Here is a 14,874-nt window from a genome sequence, read left to right on the forward strand (position 1 = left end):
GCTGGAGAAACTTGTGAGGATGCTAGGGAACTTTGAGGATGCTAGGAAGGGCTCCTAGATGCTGGGGAGACCTTGAGGATGCTAGGGAAAGCTCCTGGCTGCTGGGGGAGCTTTCTGGGCACTGCGTGGAGATATGATAAGGACAGCTTTAAGCACTAGCGAAGCCAGCAAGAGATGTCCATCAGGATTATTTTCTTCCAAGTGGCTGTCCTGTGGAGCATGGGGTTGCTCTCTGTTGAGGTTTCCATTCCTTCGGGAAGCTGAAGTGAGTGAGTCAGCAATTCAGTTCCACCATGGACATCAGCAGGCGCCAGGCTTCCGGTGAGCCCTCCCCACACTGCTTCTGCTCACAGACTAGCCTTGCCTTGTCGTTCTAAATACCCCAAGAACATTCTCCCTGATGACCACACTTCCACCCTTGCCCCCACTGTGGGGACCTGTACTGTACATAAGCCACACAGAACACCGATGCTGCTCTACAAGACAGAAACGCACAGGTTTCGAGAATGTCATGTATTAAAAATGATACACAAGCCCTTACTATAATAACTTACATTGCTTTGAGCTGTTAACAACTTAGATGTATTAAGTTAGCTCAAATACACTTATCCTTATATTTATGTTTCCTTTAAAAGTAACTCTTAGAAAAGGGGTCTTGAAGGGGGTTTGGTGTGGGGTTTTTGGTTTCTGTTTTTGTATGTTTGTTTTGTTTTTTGAGACAGGATCTCACTACATACCCTTGGCTGGCCTGGAAATCAATCTATAGACCAGGCTGGCCTGGCATTCAGAGATCTACTTGCCTCTGCTTCCCAAGTGCTGGGGTTAAAAGCATGTACCACCACACCCATTTAGAAAAAAAAAAAAAAGACATATATGATTTACATGGGGTGTGTATGTGTATGTGTGTGTGTGTGTATGTGTGTGTGTGTGTATGTGTGTGTGTATGTGTGTGTGTGTGTGATGTGTGTGTGTATGTGTGTGTGTATGTGTGTGTATGTGTGTGTGTGATGTATGTGTGTGTGTATGTGTGTTTGTGTGTATGTGTGTGTGTGATGTATGTGTGTGTGTGATGTATGTGTGTGTGTGTATATGTGTGTGTGTATGTGTGTGTGTGATGTATGTGTGTGTGTGTATGTGTGTGTGTATGTGTGTGTATGTGTGTGTGTATGTGTGTGTGTATGTGTGTGTGTATGTGTGTGTATGTGTGTGTGTGTATGTGTGTGTGTATGTGTGTGTGTATGTGTGTGTATGTGTGTGTGTATGTGTGTGTGTATGTATGTGTGTGTGTGTATGTGTATGTGTGTGTGTATGTGTGTATGTGTATGTGTGTATGTGTGTGTATGTGTGTATGTGTGTGTATGTGTATGTGTGTATGTGTGTGATGTATGTGTGTGTGTATGTGTGTGTGTGTGTGTGTGTGTGTGTGTGTGTGTGTGTGTGTGTGTGTGTGTGTGTGTGTGTGTGTGTGTGTGTGTGTGTGTGGTGGTTGGGATGAGAACGACCCCCATAGGCTCATGTATTTGGATACTTGATCACCAGCTGGTGGAACCATTTGGGAGGGCTTAGGAGGTGTGCCCTTGTTGGAGGAGGTGTGTAACTAAGGACAGGCTTAGGTTTCAAAAGCCCTCACCATCTCATTCTCTCTCCCTCCCCATCTCCCAACCCACCCTGCTTCCCGCTGATGGATCAAGATGGTGGTGCATGCCTGTAATCCCAGCACTCGGGAGGCAGAGCCAGGCGGATCTCTGTGAGTTCGAGGCCAGCCTGGTCTACAAAGTGAGTTCTAGGAAAGGCGCAAAGCTACACAGAGGAACCCTGTCTTGAAAAACAAAAACAAAACAAAACAAAAAAAGATGTAGGCTCTGAGCTACTACACCAGCACCATGTCTGCCTGCCTGACAACATGTTTCCCACCATGATGGTCATGCACTCTACCCTCTGAAACTGTAAGGCCCCAATAAACTCTTCTACAAGTTGCCTTGATCATGGTGTCTTAGCAGAGCAATAGAAAAGTATGGAGGCCAGAGGTAAACAGCAAATGTCTTCCTCCATTGCTCCCCACATTATCTTTTGAGACTAGGTCTCTCGCTGAACTTAAGCTCTTTGATTTGGGTGGTCTTGATCCTAGAAAGCCCCAGGGATCCTCCTGCCTCTACCTCCCCAGTGCTGGGATAGCAGACATGTGCCACTACACCTACCTGTCTTTTCATATGAGTGCTGGGGATTTGAACTCAAGCCCTCGGGTTTATGCTGCAAGCCCTTTATTGACTGATCCAGCTCCCCAGTGTAGCTGAAGTTTTTTTGGTCCTGCCTGGCTCACAGTCAGGACAAATCTCTCTCACCCGCCAGACCCACAGCCACTCAGACCCAACAGAGTAAACACGCAGAGACTTATATTGCTTACAAACTGTATGGCCATGGCAGGCTTCTCGTTATCTAGTTCTTCTATCTTAAATTAACCCATTTCTACTAGTCTATACTTTGCCACGTGGTTCGTGGCTTACCAGTACCTTACATCTCCCTTGTCATGGTGGTGGCTGGCAGTGTCTCTTTGCCTAGCTTTCCACTTCTCAGAATTCTCTTCTCTGCTTGTCCCGCCTATACTTCCTGCCTGGCTACTGGCCAATCAGTGTTTTATTTATTAACCAATCAGAGCAACACATTTGACATACAGAACATCCCACAGCACCCTAGCCCTCAAATCATGTTTCTATCAGCCAGTACTCAATACTTGGTGCAAGCTAGGCACAGTAGTACACACAGGTGGTGCACACCTTTAACCCTAGTGCTAAGAGTCAGAGGCAGGTGACGTTCTTCAGGCCAGCCTGGTCTACAGAGTGAGTTCCAGGCCAGCCAGCCCCTCATAGAGAAACCCTGTCTCCAAAAACAAAACCAATCAACCAAACCAAAGACTTCCTGCAGGACTGGAGCCTTAGAGAATTGTGTCATGTCAAGCTTCTGCTCAAGGCCTTCCAATGGTGTTTTATACACAGGCAAATAACCTATCTTACTGTGGTGTCCTTGAGGCCTCCAGTGGCCCTTAGATGATCCTAAGTGCCGCTCTAGCCCACTGTGTATCACTGTTGCAGCTGCCTGTCTATCAGAGCAGACTGACCTTGCTGGTGGGGAAGCATGCCATCAGGGCCTTTGCTTCCCTAACGCTAAGACTTCCTTCCTCTAGATACCAGGACATCATCCCCTCACTTCCTCAGGTCTCTGCTCATTTGGAACCTCCTTATTTAAAGTGGGAGTGCACACAAGTGAACACACACACACACACACACACACACACACACACACACACTTTCCCCCATTATTCCACTTTAGTTTCTTCACAGCACTTACCATAAGCTGTCCCACCATTTTTCTGTAATAGTCACAAGGGCACACATTTTTGTCTGCACTGTTTACACTAGAGAGACAGTTCATAGAACAATGCCTGGCACTTGGCAGGCACTTACTAGACACTCAGTGGCTATGGAATGGTGACAGGAGAGTGATAATCGCTTGCGGATGTGAGGGCAAGGAGCCCCTGGGTCTGCTGCTAACCGAGGCAGGGTCCCCTCAACTGCCAAACAAGACACCCGCCCTGCAATCTGAAGTAACAGTCTCGCAGAGTGGAGAACTATTGCATGACTTTGCTCTCCATGGAAACCAACAGAGGGGCAGTACCAACCCAGACTAGGGGTTGCTTGGGGCCGGTGAAAAGCCATCAGCTCTACACGGTTTGTAAAAGTCATTCAACTACCTTTTCTTTGTATTCTTTTCATGACAGCTGAAGCTGTGTTTGATATTTCAGAAACTCTTAGGTAAAATCGAAAGACAGCCAAGGCATACAAATAGCATAAAAGCAATTACCATGGAGCCAGGCTACAATCCTGCAAGAACTAGAATCGAGCTGGAGATTGATTACATTTTTACGAGTGAGGCCAGGGTTCCTCTGGCTGCAGCTTCCGTCTGTTACCAGGTCGCACGGGCTCACTGTTACCTTGTTTTCCACTGCACAGGTGCTCTGGAACATTCTCCCTGGTTCATGGAGAAACTGGGACACCAGCTTTCTTGTTAAGGTCTCTTGTTTTCCAGAGCCCTTCAGCTACAGTTTCTAATCAAACACTTAAGAGCAGTGAACACCTTCCTCCCAGCTAATCCGGCTCCTCCATCCCAGCTGCCCTCGAAGCCATCTCCACTAGGTCCCTGTCCCCAGGGGACTCTGTGCAATCCCTGGCAAGGGTTAGTTAGTTGCTTGGTCTTGCTGGCAGGGAGAATGAATAGCCAGACTGAAGACCCCAGTGGATAATGAGCATCTAGGATTGGACTTACCTTGTGATAGCTGCATCCAGTTCCTCTAGGCCTGTCTCCAGAATGAGCTACCATTTGTTCTATGTGATACCCTACCCAGACTCGAAGGTTTGTCCTGTCTCAGCCCCACAGCTGCCCAGTGCCAGCCACTAGTCTCTGATGCAAATCTAAACGCCACATTCTCTTGAATTTACCTGTCCAGAACCTGTGGCTTAAGTGTGCTCAAAGACAGGGTAACCGTTCTTTGAAGGCACTCTCTCTCATTTCCCACATCTGCCTGTCCCCAGTCCTCCTCTACTCTCTCCCTCCCCTTTGATCAAGCAAGGGCTTCGAAGCTCAAACTTGACTCTGCCGCTTACCTGAGAATTTCTGAAGCTCTCGTATCCAGCTGTTGAATAGGCATTTCTGCAGCTCTTGAATCCTGTAAAACAGGGTTGAGCATGGCAGGCATCTATCTATGAGGACTCCTGGACGGATATGTGAAAACACAGGCTTGGTACCCAGCAGTGGGCTAAGATGCTGTCATTTCTCCCACCTCAGCCACCCCGGGCTTTATTCTTCTTATCTGTGGCAACATTCCTAACCATTCTGCAGGAGTCCTGAGGTCCTCAGGGTTAACATTCCTGCACCTGCATAGGCCAGGTGCCCTGCCTGTTTGGGGATATTTGTACGTTGTGTGAAGATATATTTGCTGCAGTTGGTGTAATAAAAATCTGAATGGCCAATAGCTAGGCAGGACGAGGTTAGGCAGGACTTCTAGAGACAGGGAGGACACTGGGAAGAAAAAAGGCAGAGACTCCAGGAGACATGGAGAGGAAACAGGAGGTGCAAGATGGAAGAGAATGCCACATGATAGAACATAGATTAATATAAATGCATTAATTTAAAATATAAGAGCTAGTTAAAAACAAGCCTAAGCTATAGGCCAAGCCTTCATAATTAATAAGAAGTCTCCAGGTCGTTATTTGGAAACTGATGGGACACTCATTACATGCCCAGTGCCATGAAGGAAGCAGATGACACCTGCCTGGTCCTCTCTCCCAGGCTGTAAGTGTGTAACCCTGGAGCTCCCGGGAATGAAACCAGCAAAGCAGACTTCAGCCAAGAAATGGACACAGAGATGGAGCAAGCCCTGAGCCCCTGGATAGGCAAAGCTGAGGCTAAACCAAAGTCCCCTGCAACCTCCTGGCATGAATTGACGCCTTTCCTTTTCTTGTCATTGATTTTGTTGTTATTGCTATTGTTGCATTTTGCTTTGTTCTGTTTCTCTACTTGCTTGGGTTTTTATGGCCTGTGACTAAGTCCAAAGTGAAACACTGCTTCTCCCCACCCACCTCTTTGGCAGTTTGTGTATGATGTTCGTGAGTCTCTGGCTCCCCTGAGTGGCAAAGAAAATAAATTCACATCTCCTAGATTCCCACTCTCTTCTGCATAAGGATACTCATTTCCACAATTTATTTCCTCCCCTGCTCTCTGGTCTCCAGTGGAACCCAGCCTACTCTGGGCCCACAACTGCTTTGACAGGAATTGGTCTGGCATGTCAGTGTGTTCTCGGCTGTGGTCTGGGGCCTTCGGCAAGCCGGCCACAGCTCATCCCTGTTCTTGCTTTGGGGTGGCCAGTGGGTGTGGGCCAGAGGTGTGGCAAGTGGCTTGCAGTAGGGGACAGTGGGTCACCCTTCTCCAGAAGCTGTTGGACCAGCCAGCTACAGACACCAACCAGCCCAGACTCCAACATGTGAACTGGTTTCTTCCAGATTACTCTGCAGTGATATATTGTGTATCAAATAAAGCTTGCCTGAAGATCAGAGGACAGAGCTAGCCACAGAGTTAGCCATAGAGGTCAGGCAGTGGTGGCACACACTTTTAATCCTAGCACTGGGGAGGCAGAGGCAGAGATCTGTCTGGATTTCAGAGTTCAAGGCCACACAGGACTATGTGAGATTAATCCAGTCTAAAAGAGAAACAGAGTCAGGCAGTGGTGGCACACACCTTTAATCCCAGCACTAGAAGGTTGAGACTGGGCAGAGAAAGGAATATAAGGCAGGAGGAGCCAGGAACTCTGGCTCTGTCAGGCTGAGGAGTTGGTGAGGTAAGAGGTGGTGGCCGTGGCTGCTCTGCTTCTCTGATCTTCCAGCTTTCACCCTGATATCTGGCTCTGGGTTTTTAAGACCAATTAGGATTCATTCAACATCACTGTGAGGAGAGACTGACTAATTCAAAGGAAAAAAAAGAAACAGAAAGAAAGGAAAAAGAAAGAGAGAAGGGAGGGAGGGAGGGAGAGAGGGAAGGAAGGAAAGAAGGAAGGAAGAAGAAAGGAAGAAGGAAGGAAGGAAGGAAGGAAGGAAGGAAAGGGAGGAAGGAAGGAAGAAAGAAAGAAGAAAGAAAGAAAGAAAGAAAGAAAGAAAGAAAGAAAGAAAGAAAGAAAGAAAGAAAGAAAAGAAAGAACCACAAGCTCACAGACTTCTTCACTGTATAATTTTTCAGGGCCAGTTTAAAATAAAGGCTTGTCCACATTCATTGTGTCTTATTGGCTTTATGTCATCATGGTTATTTCCTGGGGATTTCCTGCCCATGCGAAAGAGGTCCTTGGAACCCCTTCACACCCTCAAACACTCAGGGACAATCTCCTGTCTAGAGGCCTTAGAACACCAGGGTAAGAATTTTTTTTAAAACGAACCTAAGTAAATGACAGTGATGTGCACCCAGCACAAAGTGTTTGCTGGTGGATGAGGGAAGGCCCACACTTTAGAGATGAAAATGATGGAGGTGAGTCAGACTCCATCAGAGCTAACTGACCTCTCTGGTCCCTAGGCCACCAGCTTCCCTGGCATCTCCTTGTAATGCCCTCATCTTATTATGCTGACTTTTTTAGGTGGGGGGAATCAAGCTTACAGCCTCAGGACATGGCGCACAAGTCCTCTACCACCAAGTCACACCCCAGCCCTCCACGACATCTTTCTATCTCTCACCCCTGCAGACAGGCTATTTTGTTGTGATGATGATTATCTTTGACATGGCTGTTCACGGGAGGAATTTCACAGGCATTTGTTTCATGGATGCATGAATGAATAAGCTAAGGAAGCGTCCAGGGTTGGGTGATCACATGGGAGCTGACTCATTCACGTATGATACCACAACATTCTTTTGGAAAAGTTTATGATGTCGGTGTAGCTATCCATCCACAGGGCATGTACGTAATGACGTTTTGTTTTGTTTTTATTCCCTCAAGACAGGGTTTCTCTGTGTAATGGCTCTGTCTGTCCTGGAATTTGCTCAGAGATCTGCCTGCTTCTGCCTCTTGAGTGCTGGGATTAAAGGTGTGCGCCACCATGCCCAGCTACATAATGCCTTTTATGGTAACAGTGAAGACAGGGCCATAAGGGCAATCAATGTCTCTGAAACAAAGGCAGACAGGGAAGTTAACCCTTTCCACGTCACAGTTAAAGCCCGAGGTGTTCACAATACTCTTGGTAATCTTGTGCAAAGAAAAGTATTACATATATGTAGTCAGACTTTTCTTTGTGGACCACCAGCCTGCAAACCATGACACGAAGACTTACTGTTAATTATGAAAGCTTGGCCTTTAGCTGAGGCTTGTTTCCAACTAGCTCTTATAACTTAACTAACCCATATTTTTTAATCTACATTCTGCCATGTGGCTCTTTACCTTTCCTCAGCACGGCACGTCCAAGTTACTCCAAGTCCGAAGGTAAAATCCACGTGCCTAGATTCCTTTCCCTGAGTACCTCTCTTTCCCCGGAAGTCCTGCCTATGTCTATCCTCTCCTGCCTAGCTATTGGCCACTCAACTGTTTATTAAACCAATCAGAAGGCACCTTAGGCAGAATCACATCTTCACAGTGTACAAAAAGATTATCCCATAACATGTATATACATATATATGCATGTGCATACATATATACATATTAGAGTGTGTGTGTGTGTGTGTGTGTGTGTGTGTGTGTGTGTGGTATTTTGATTACTAACAAAAAACAGAATAATACAGTTTGTTAGGGAAAGCATATTTAAAATTGGAGGTTAATAGGCAGTTTCATTATACAGGCTATGAAGAACTGGAAGTCATAAATGTTTGGCTATATTGATTTTGTTATGATTAATTTTGTGGAGGCCTGCAGTGCTATAGTTTGAATATGAATGCTCTCCACAGGTGCTGTTTGGGAAGGCTGCCATCTTTAGGGGGTGGATGCTGACTGGAGGAGCTCAACCGTGGTGGGACCTTGAGCCCTGCCCCCTCTTCCCAACACTGTGCTTGCTTCCTGATTGCAGGTCAGTGACCATGGTGACCATGCACGTGGGCTGAGGCTCCGCTGCCATTTCCTCCCACCAAAGGGACGTCTCTAGTCCATCATTGTCCCGTCTTTACCATCCCTGATGCACCCCTTACGCCCCTTCCTACAGCAACCCACTACTTTGCCCCCCAGGAAAGTTTGGGTCTCTTTAACAATAAATGTGGGATCAGGAATGTAGCTCAGTTGGTACCATGCCTGCCTAGCATGCAAGCACTCCTGGGTGCTGGGAACCGAACCCAGGTCCTCTGAAAGAGCAGCCAGTGCTCAGTGGTTTACTGAGCCATCTCAGGGACCCTCGAGTCTTCTTTTTTTCCCCCTTGGTGTTTTGAGACAGGGTTTCTCTGTGTAGCCCTGGCTGTCATGCAACTCACTCTGTAGCCCAGGCTGGCCTCAGGCTCACAGAGATCCGCCTGGCTCTGCCTCCCGAGTGCAGGGACTAAAGGATGTGCCACCACTGCCCCTGTCAATTCTTAAAATCCACCTTGCCGGGCAGTGGTGGCACACACCTTTAATCCCAGCACTCAGGAGGCAGAGCCAGGTGGGTCTTTGTGAGTTCGAGGCCAGCCTGGGCTACCAAGTGAGTTCCAGGAAAGGCGCAAAGCTACACAAAGAAACCCTGTTTTAAAAAACCAAAAAAACAAAACCAAACAAAAAAAGCCACCTCATTATCATCACCACCATCTTTCCGAGCTGCTCTGTCCGTCGTATTCTTATATGTATCAAAACTCAAACTGAACACTGTGCTCTGGCTTGCACAAACAGGATGTTTTTTTGCACGTAGCTTTCTGTGTGTTTGAGACAGGACCTGATATAGCTGAGACTGACTTAAAGCATCTCTACGTCCTGAGGGTGACCTTTGAACTCTTGGTTCTCCTGCTTCTACCATCCAAGCGTGGAGATTACAGGCCTGTGCCACTAGGCCTGGCCTAGTGACTCTTTCCAGGTTGGAGATGTGCATGTCCCGCAAAGCTTTATTCCTCTCAGCTGACTTCCTTCCGTTTTCCTCTTTGTCCTGATGCCCACCGCAGCTGAAAGGCACTCACACCTATCTTCCAGTGCCTCGCCATTCTAGACTGTCAAGAAATTCCCTGTGTGCTCTCTCACCTTTGGGTCACAGAATTAAATACAGAACTTGGATTTGTGTGGCCTGAGGTAGCTTCTCTCTCCCGCCTTATTCTAGCCATGTACCACTCGGTAAGTAACGGCGATTGCATCCATCCTTGCCTGCCAAAACGTGACTCTCCCCTCAGGGAGTTAGATCTCTTGAGTGTCTGGAAGGAAGGATTTCATTTCTCTTGCCACGAATAAGCAGGACGTGCTTGATAAAAACAGATCTTGGCTGTGAGGTTGCACCTGTCTGTCACCACTATCCGGGTGGACCTGGCTGGCTAGGAGGTGCCCCTTCCTCTCTCAGCACTCCCAAAGCTGCACACGGGGTCCAAGAGAATAGACAGAGCATTCTTTGGTCCAGGATGTGTGAGTAGCTGCACTCCTGTGCCAGAAGCTCAAACAAGCTCCATCTGCAGGAGGGTGGAGAGCCAAGCTTCAAGACCCCCCCGACACACCCGTGCTGCATGCATGCACAGTCTGCTGTTCTCAGGAGAGTGGAGAGCCAAGCTTCAAGACCCCGACACACCCGTGCTGTATGCATGCGACAGTCTTCTTTTCTTTTGAAATATAAAACCCCAAGGTGGTTTTTTTTTTTTTTTTAATTCTAACACTCCCACTTTCCTGTGTGAATTATTAATTCATTTGGGGAAGTGAACCCATACTTGCTTCAGAGAACTCAACGAACCACCCCAACAAAGGTGTCTGTACACGGCTGCTAACATCTGTAGTTGGCAGACAGATCCCATCCCAGACCCCAATCTCTCATAACAAGTATGCCAAGACTCCAGAGTCTGTCTGTGTACAAGGATTTTGAATTTGCCTATCTAGCTCAGAATAGAAAAGACCCGGGCCACTCACTCTCCTTCCTGCTCCTTTTTTTTCTCACAGGCGCTGAGGAAACAAAGCGAAGAAGAAGAGAGCCTCTATTTCTGGTACGTGAATTTAGTTCTCAGGGCGGAAGCCCAGAATGTTATATAAGGCCGACGTGGTCCTGCCTCCCCCATACGTTCTCTCTCTTCAAGTGAATGGCCAGTAGGACACTAGCCTTAAATACTGCCCTTCACTTCCTTCCTTATGAAACCGCCATGCAGGCAGGCACTCAAATATTACTTCATAAGGACGGGAGTGAAGGGCACAATTCAACACCATTGCCTTGGAATGGGCTGCGGGCATCTTCACAGCCGTGGGCATGTCCTGGGACCAAACAAGACATGGTGGGAGATCTCTCAGGTGGTGTCTGTTCAGGCTGCCGCTGTGGGGCTCATCATGTCCTCTCCCTGCCTCTGTGGTTCAGGAAGCAAGCCAGGCTCCTTTCTCTACACACACGTCCTAATGCCACGCCATTTTGTAAATCAAACTATCCAGACTGAGGGAAGGCGCCTCAGCCAAGGCGAATGGCCCTTTAGGACATTTGACAACATCCGAGGGCAGCTTTGGTGGTGTGGTGCATGGTTCAGGAGGAGACTGACTTCCTATGGGTCGGGGCCTGGGATGAACCAAAACTTGCAACACACCCGAGGCATCGTCCAGCCAAAGATGTCCACAGGGCCAAGGCTGATAAACTTGGTTTAGAGCAATGGTTCTCAACCTTTCCAATGCTGTGACCCTTTAATACAGTTCATGTTTTGGTGACCCTCCCAACCCTAAGATTATTTTCTTTGTTACTTCATAACTGTAATTTTGCTATTGTTGTGAATTGTAATGTAAACATCTGTGTTTTCCGATGGTCTTAGACAACCCCTGAGAAAGGGTCTTTCAACCCCCAAAAGGAGTCACGATCCATAGTTGAGAACCACTAGATTGGAGGACTGCTGATAAACACTCCTTTTCACAGGAGTGTATGAAGGAGTTTCATCCTGTTGATATTTATTGAATTCTCCACAGCACTGGGAAGAAGAAACACATGCCGCTCACCTCCTGAGTCACATGATCAGAGAGAAGTAGAACACTCGTGCACATGCACATACCCCGGGATCACCGCAGACTGTGGCACATGTGTGCAGGGGAAGTAACACAGACTGTAACTGGGAAGTGCTAGGGGTAAGAAGAGCAAGGAAGGCTTTCCCAAGGAAACTTCCATTCCAGGCAGCTTGCAGTGAGGCAACCCTAGCTCACACATCTTCTCCAGAAGCAGTCTCACAAAACTGGCTTAAGCTCCTGGAACCAGCTCTGATTCCTTAGTTTGCAATGGTCGTTTTCCTTTCCAAAATGACTGTAAGGTCAAAGTGAGGGCTGTCTATCGCAAAACCTCCTACACGGAATGAATGAGGGGGACGCAAAACCTCCTAAACAGAGACCAAGGGGGTGGGGGCAAAGGAAAGGGAGAGGGAAGGGAACTCAAATCCTAGAATGCTACCGCCACTCGGATTGGGCTGCCTGGATCACACGCATTCCATGAACCAATGGCCATGGCCAAGGAGGACGGGCTGGGCTGGTTGGCTCAGGCCAAAGGGACCACCCTTGGCACCGGGGCTGGCACCAGTTTCTCTCAAAGAGAAACAACAAAAGCTGAGGCACTTTGGGAAGTGTGATATACTTCCTGGGTTGGGGGGGGGGCACAGGTGCCTCCTCCAAGGGAGATGAGATTCAAACCTAGTCTTGAAGGATGTAGGGGAGCAGGCCTACCCAAGAGACTAAGGAACAAGCTTTCCAAGCAGGGAAAAGCACATGAATACAAACAGCTTGATGTGGGAGGAGGCCGATGCACAGAGACATCATGTGCTGGTGTCAAAGTGGTTCAGAGAGACAACAGGGGCAGGCATGAGCAGCTGCCCATATGTCAAATTTTCTTTAGACATATTTGTTAAGAAAGATAGAGATCCTTTTTATAAATAAGAAGGAAAAAACCCCACCTCTAATAAACTTTTCCTATGTCCTCATTGCTAGAGTATGAGATAATGTGTCTTAATTTTTTAAAAAAGTTCTAAGATTTTGTGTATTTTTATTTGTTTGAGTGTTGGCCTGCATAGTTCATGTGCACCAATGTGCGCAGTGCCTGTGGAGGCCAGAAGAGGGCATCAGATCCCCCGGACCTGCAGTTACAAATGGTTGTGGGCTGCCATGTGGGTGCTGGGAACTAAAACCAGGGTCCTCTGCAAGAGTAACAAGTGCTCTGGACCACTGAGCCATCTCTCCAGCAGGGTTCGTCTTTATCTGATTTAAGTTTCAACCTAAAATTTCTAAGTTAAACTAAATGCCAATGCAAAAATATCCTGGGAAATTACATACTAAAAATGAATGAACACTTAAGTAAACAGAACGAAGCTAACAGAAAGCGACAAGTGTTTAAATAACAGGATTTCTGATGGCCTCTTGTGACTCGAAACGTTCTGTACAGAAGCAGAAAAGGGAGGCGGGATGATGGCACATCTCGGCCTCCACAGCAACAGGAGCTGAGACTTCAGTTCTGGCACTGAAATGTGCCTGAACAATTTTTCTTACAATAACCTACTGAATGCTCATTAGCACACTAGATGCTTTATTTACATCCAATCCTTCCAAATTCCCAGCAAGAATGGGTGGTATTGGCATTTTACAGGTTTGCCAAGGATTACAGACATTAAGCACGATTACATGATAATTATATGGTTAGTGCTTTGTGTAAGTTTTGATCATGACAAAATCCTGTGAGAGAGTACACAAGAAGGGCTGGTAATTACAAGTTCACACAGCTCACAAATTAATAAGGACAGCCAGAACACAAGCCCATGAAGTCCAAATCTGGGTGCTTGTATTTTACATAATATGTATCAGCAGTGAGTGCTAAGAGTCGAACATGACCCGAATCTGTCCAGTCCCACATCTCTCTGCAGTTCCTCATATAAAGTGTGGGAGGTAGATCAAATCATTTATAGGTCCTCTTTGTTAAAAATAGCTATGATTCTACTGATTTTAATAAAAGTTTTCCTATTCTAAAAAAAATGTTGAGGTCGTGGAAGTTTCGGACAGAGATGCATAACAAAAATAAATACATTAAACAGATTTCCAATTTAAAAATGCGGCCTCCCTGAGATAACCACTACTCTTTTCCCATTTTAAATACGACAGTTACGTGTAGCAGGTGAAATAACTAACGCAGCAAGCTAACCAACCACCACGACCAAATACAGCATACTCTGTAATTCGTATATGAGCCTCCCTGACTCAACCAACCGCACTTGTCTTGCTGGAGGAAGTTTTTTAACCTTGGGTCCCAACTCTGTTCAATTACACACTTAGTTAGCAGCACGCGTCCGAACTGTGCTCATTTCCAGACCCTGGAGATTCAAGTACACACGGGGTTCCAATCGAACTTTCAAGTGTTCGAGTGAACGATGCGTGAGAATGGAAAGCCAGAGCAAGCAGCGCCCGCCTGGCCCTCCTGGGTCTCTGTCCGGAACCAAAGCTCACTTTCCAGGGAAGGAAAACGAAAGCTTAGATTACACAAGTAATAATCCACATGATTTATATAATGGCTAGGGGTGGCAGGGTTAAACAAAGACGGCACAAACCAGTACCCAAAATAAGCTAAAAGCGACACCACCAGCAGCCTTCCAAACTGCATAGTAACCAAATGCTGCTTTCATTAAAAGAAAAAAAAAAAAAAGGAAGAAAAGGAAGAAGAAACCCCTGGTGTTTCATTCTGCAAGAATCCTGCCAGGAAATGAATGTCTGCAAATCACAAACCGTGCTGCTTATACGCGGCATAAAACTGACGTTCCTAAATCAGAATTCATCAGTTGTCCAAAGAAGAGACAAGAACAGAACAGAGCACAAAGCCAACGCCAGAGGAAGCGCGCGAGGAGGAAGCAACCAGCTGGGCCTTCTTCTGAGCCCTTAAGACAAAGCATGGTCCCAGCACGCAACGCGGCCCAGACTACATATCCCAGCATGCAAAGCGTCCAGGCCTCCCCACTGGACTTCACTCCCCGGCATGCAAGGCGCTCCGGTCTCCCGGCCAAACTACGCTTCCCGGCATGCTCTCTTCCGGCAGCAAGTCGGCGACCCAAGAGGCCGGAGGTCGCGGAGAAGTGGCTTCTGTCTCCACCCGTTCAGTAGTCCTTCGGCGTCTGGGAGCCGGACACTGCCGCCCGGTGTCATTTCATGAGCGACAGGAGTTTCCGGCTCGTTATTCATCGCGGGGTCAACTGGAGCACAAACTGCCCGGGGTGGGGAGG

General features: G+C 47.3%; 1 protein-coding gene across 1 annotated transcript in view; it reads right to left on the reverse strand.

Annotated features, from left to right (window-relative positions):
• The window catches only part of B3glct (beta 3-glucosyltransferase), a 134,325-nt gene extending 119,492 nt beyond the window's left edge, over positions 1–14,833 (reverse strand). The window contains exon 1 of the mRNA XM_036172296.1: positions 14,664–14,833. Coding sequence (XP_036028189.1) covers positions 14,664–14,833 — 170 coding nt within the window. The remainder of the gene's footprint in view (positions 1–14,663) is intronic.
• Positions 14,834–14,874: the final 41 nt, after the last annotated feature.

The sequence above is a fragment of the Onychomys torridus genome, chromosome 22 (assembly GCF_903995425.1).
Source record: "Onychomys torridus chromosome 22, mOncTor1.1, whole genome shotgun sequence".
In the NCBI taxonomy this organism is placed as follows: domain Eukaryota; kingdom Metazoa; phylum Chordata; class Mammalia; order Rodentia; family Cricetidae; genus Onychomys; species Onychomys torridus.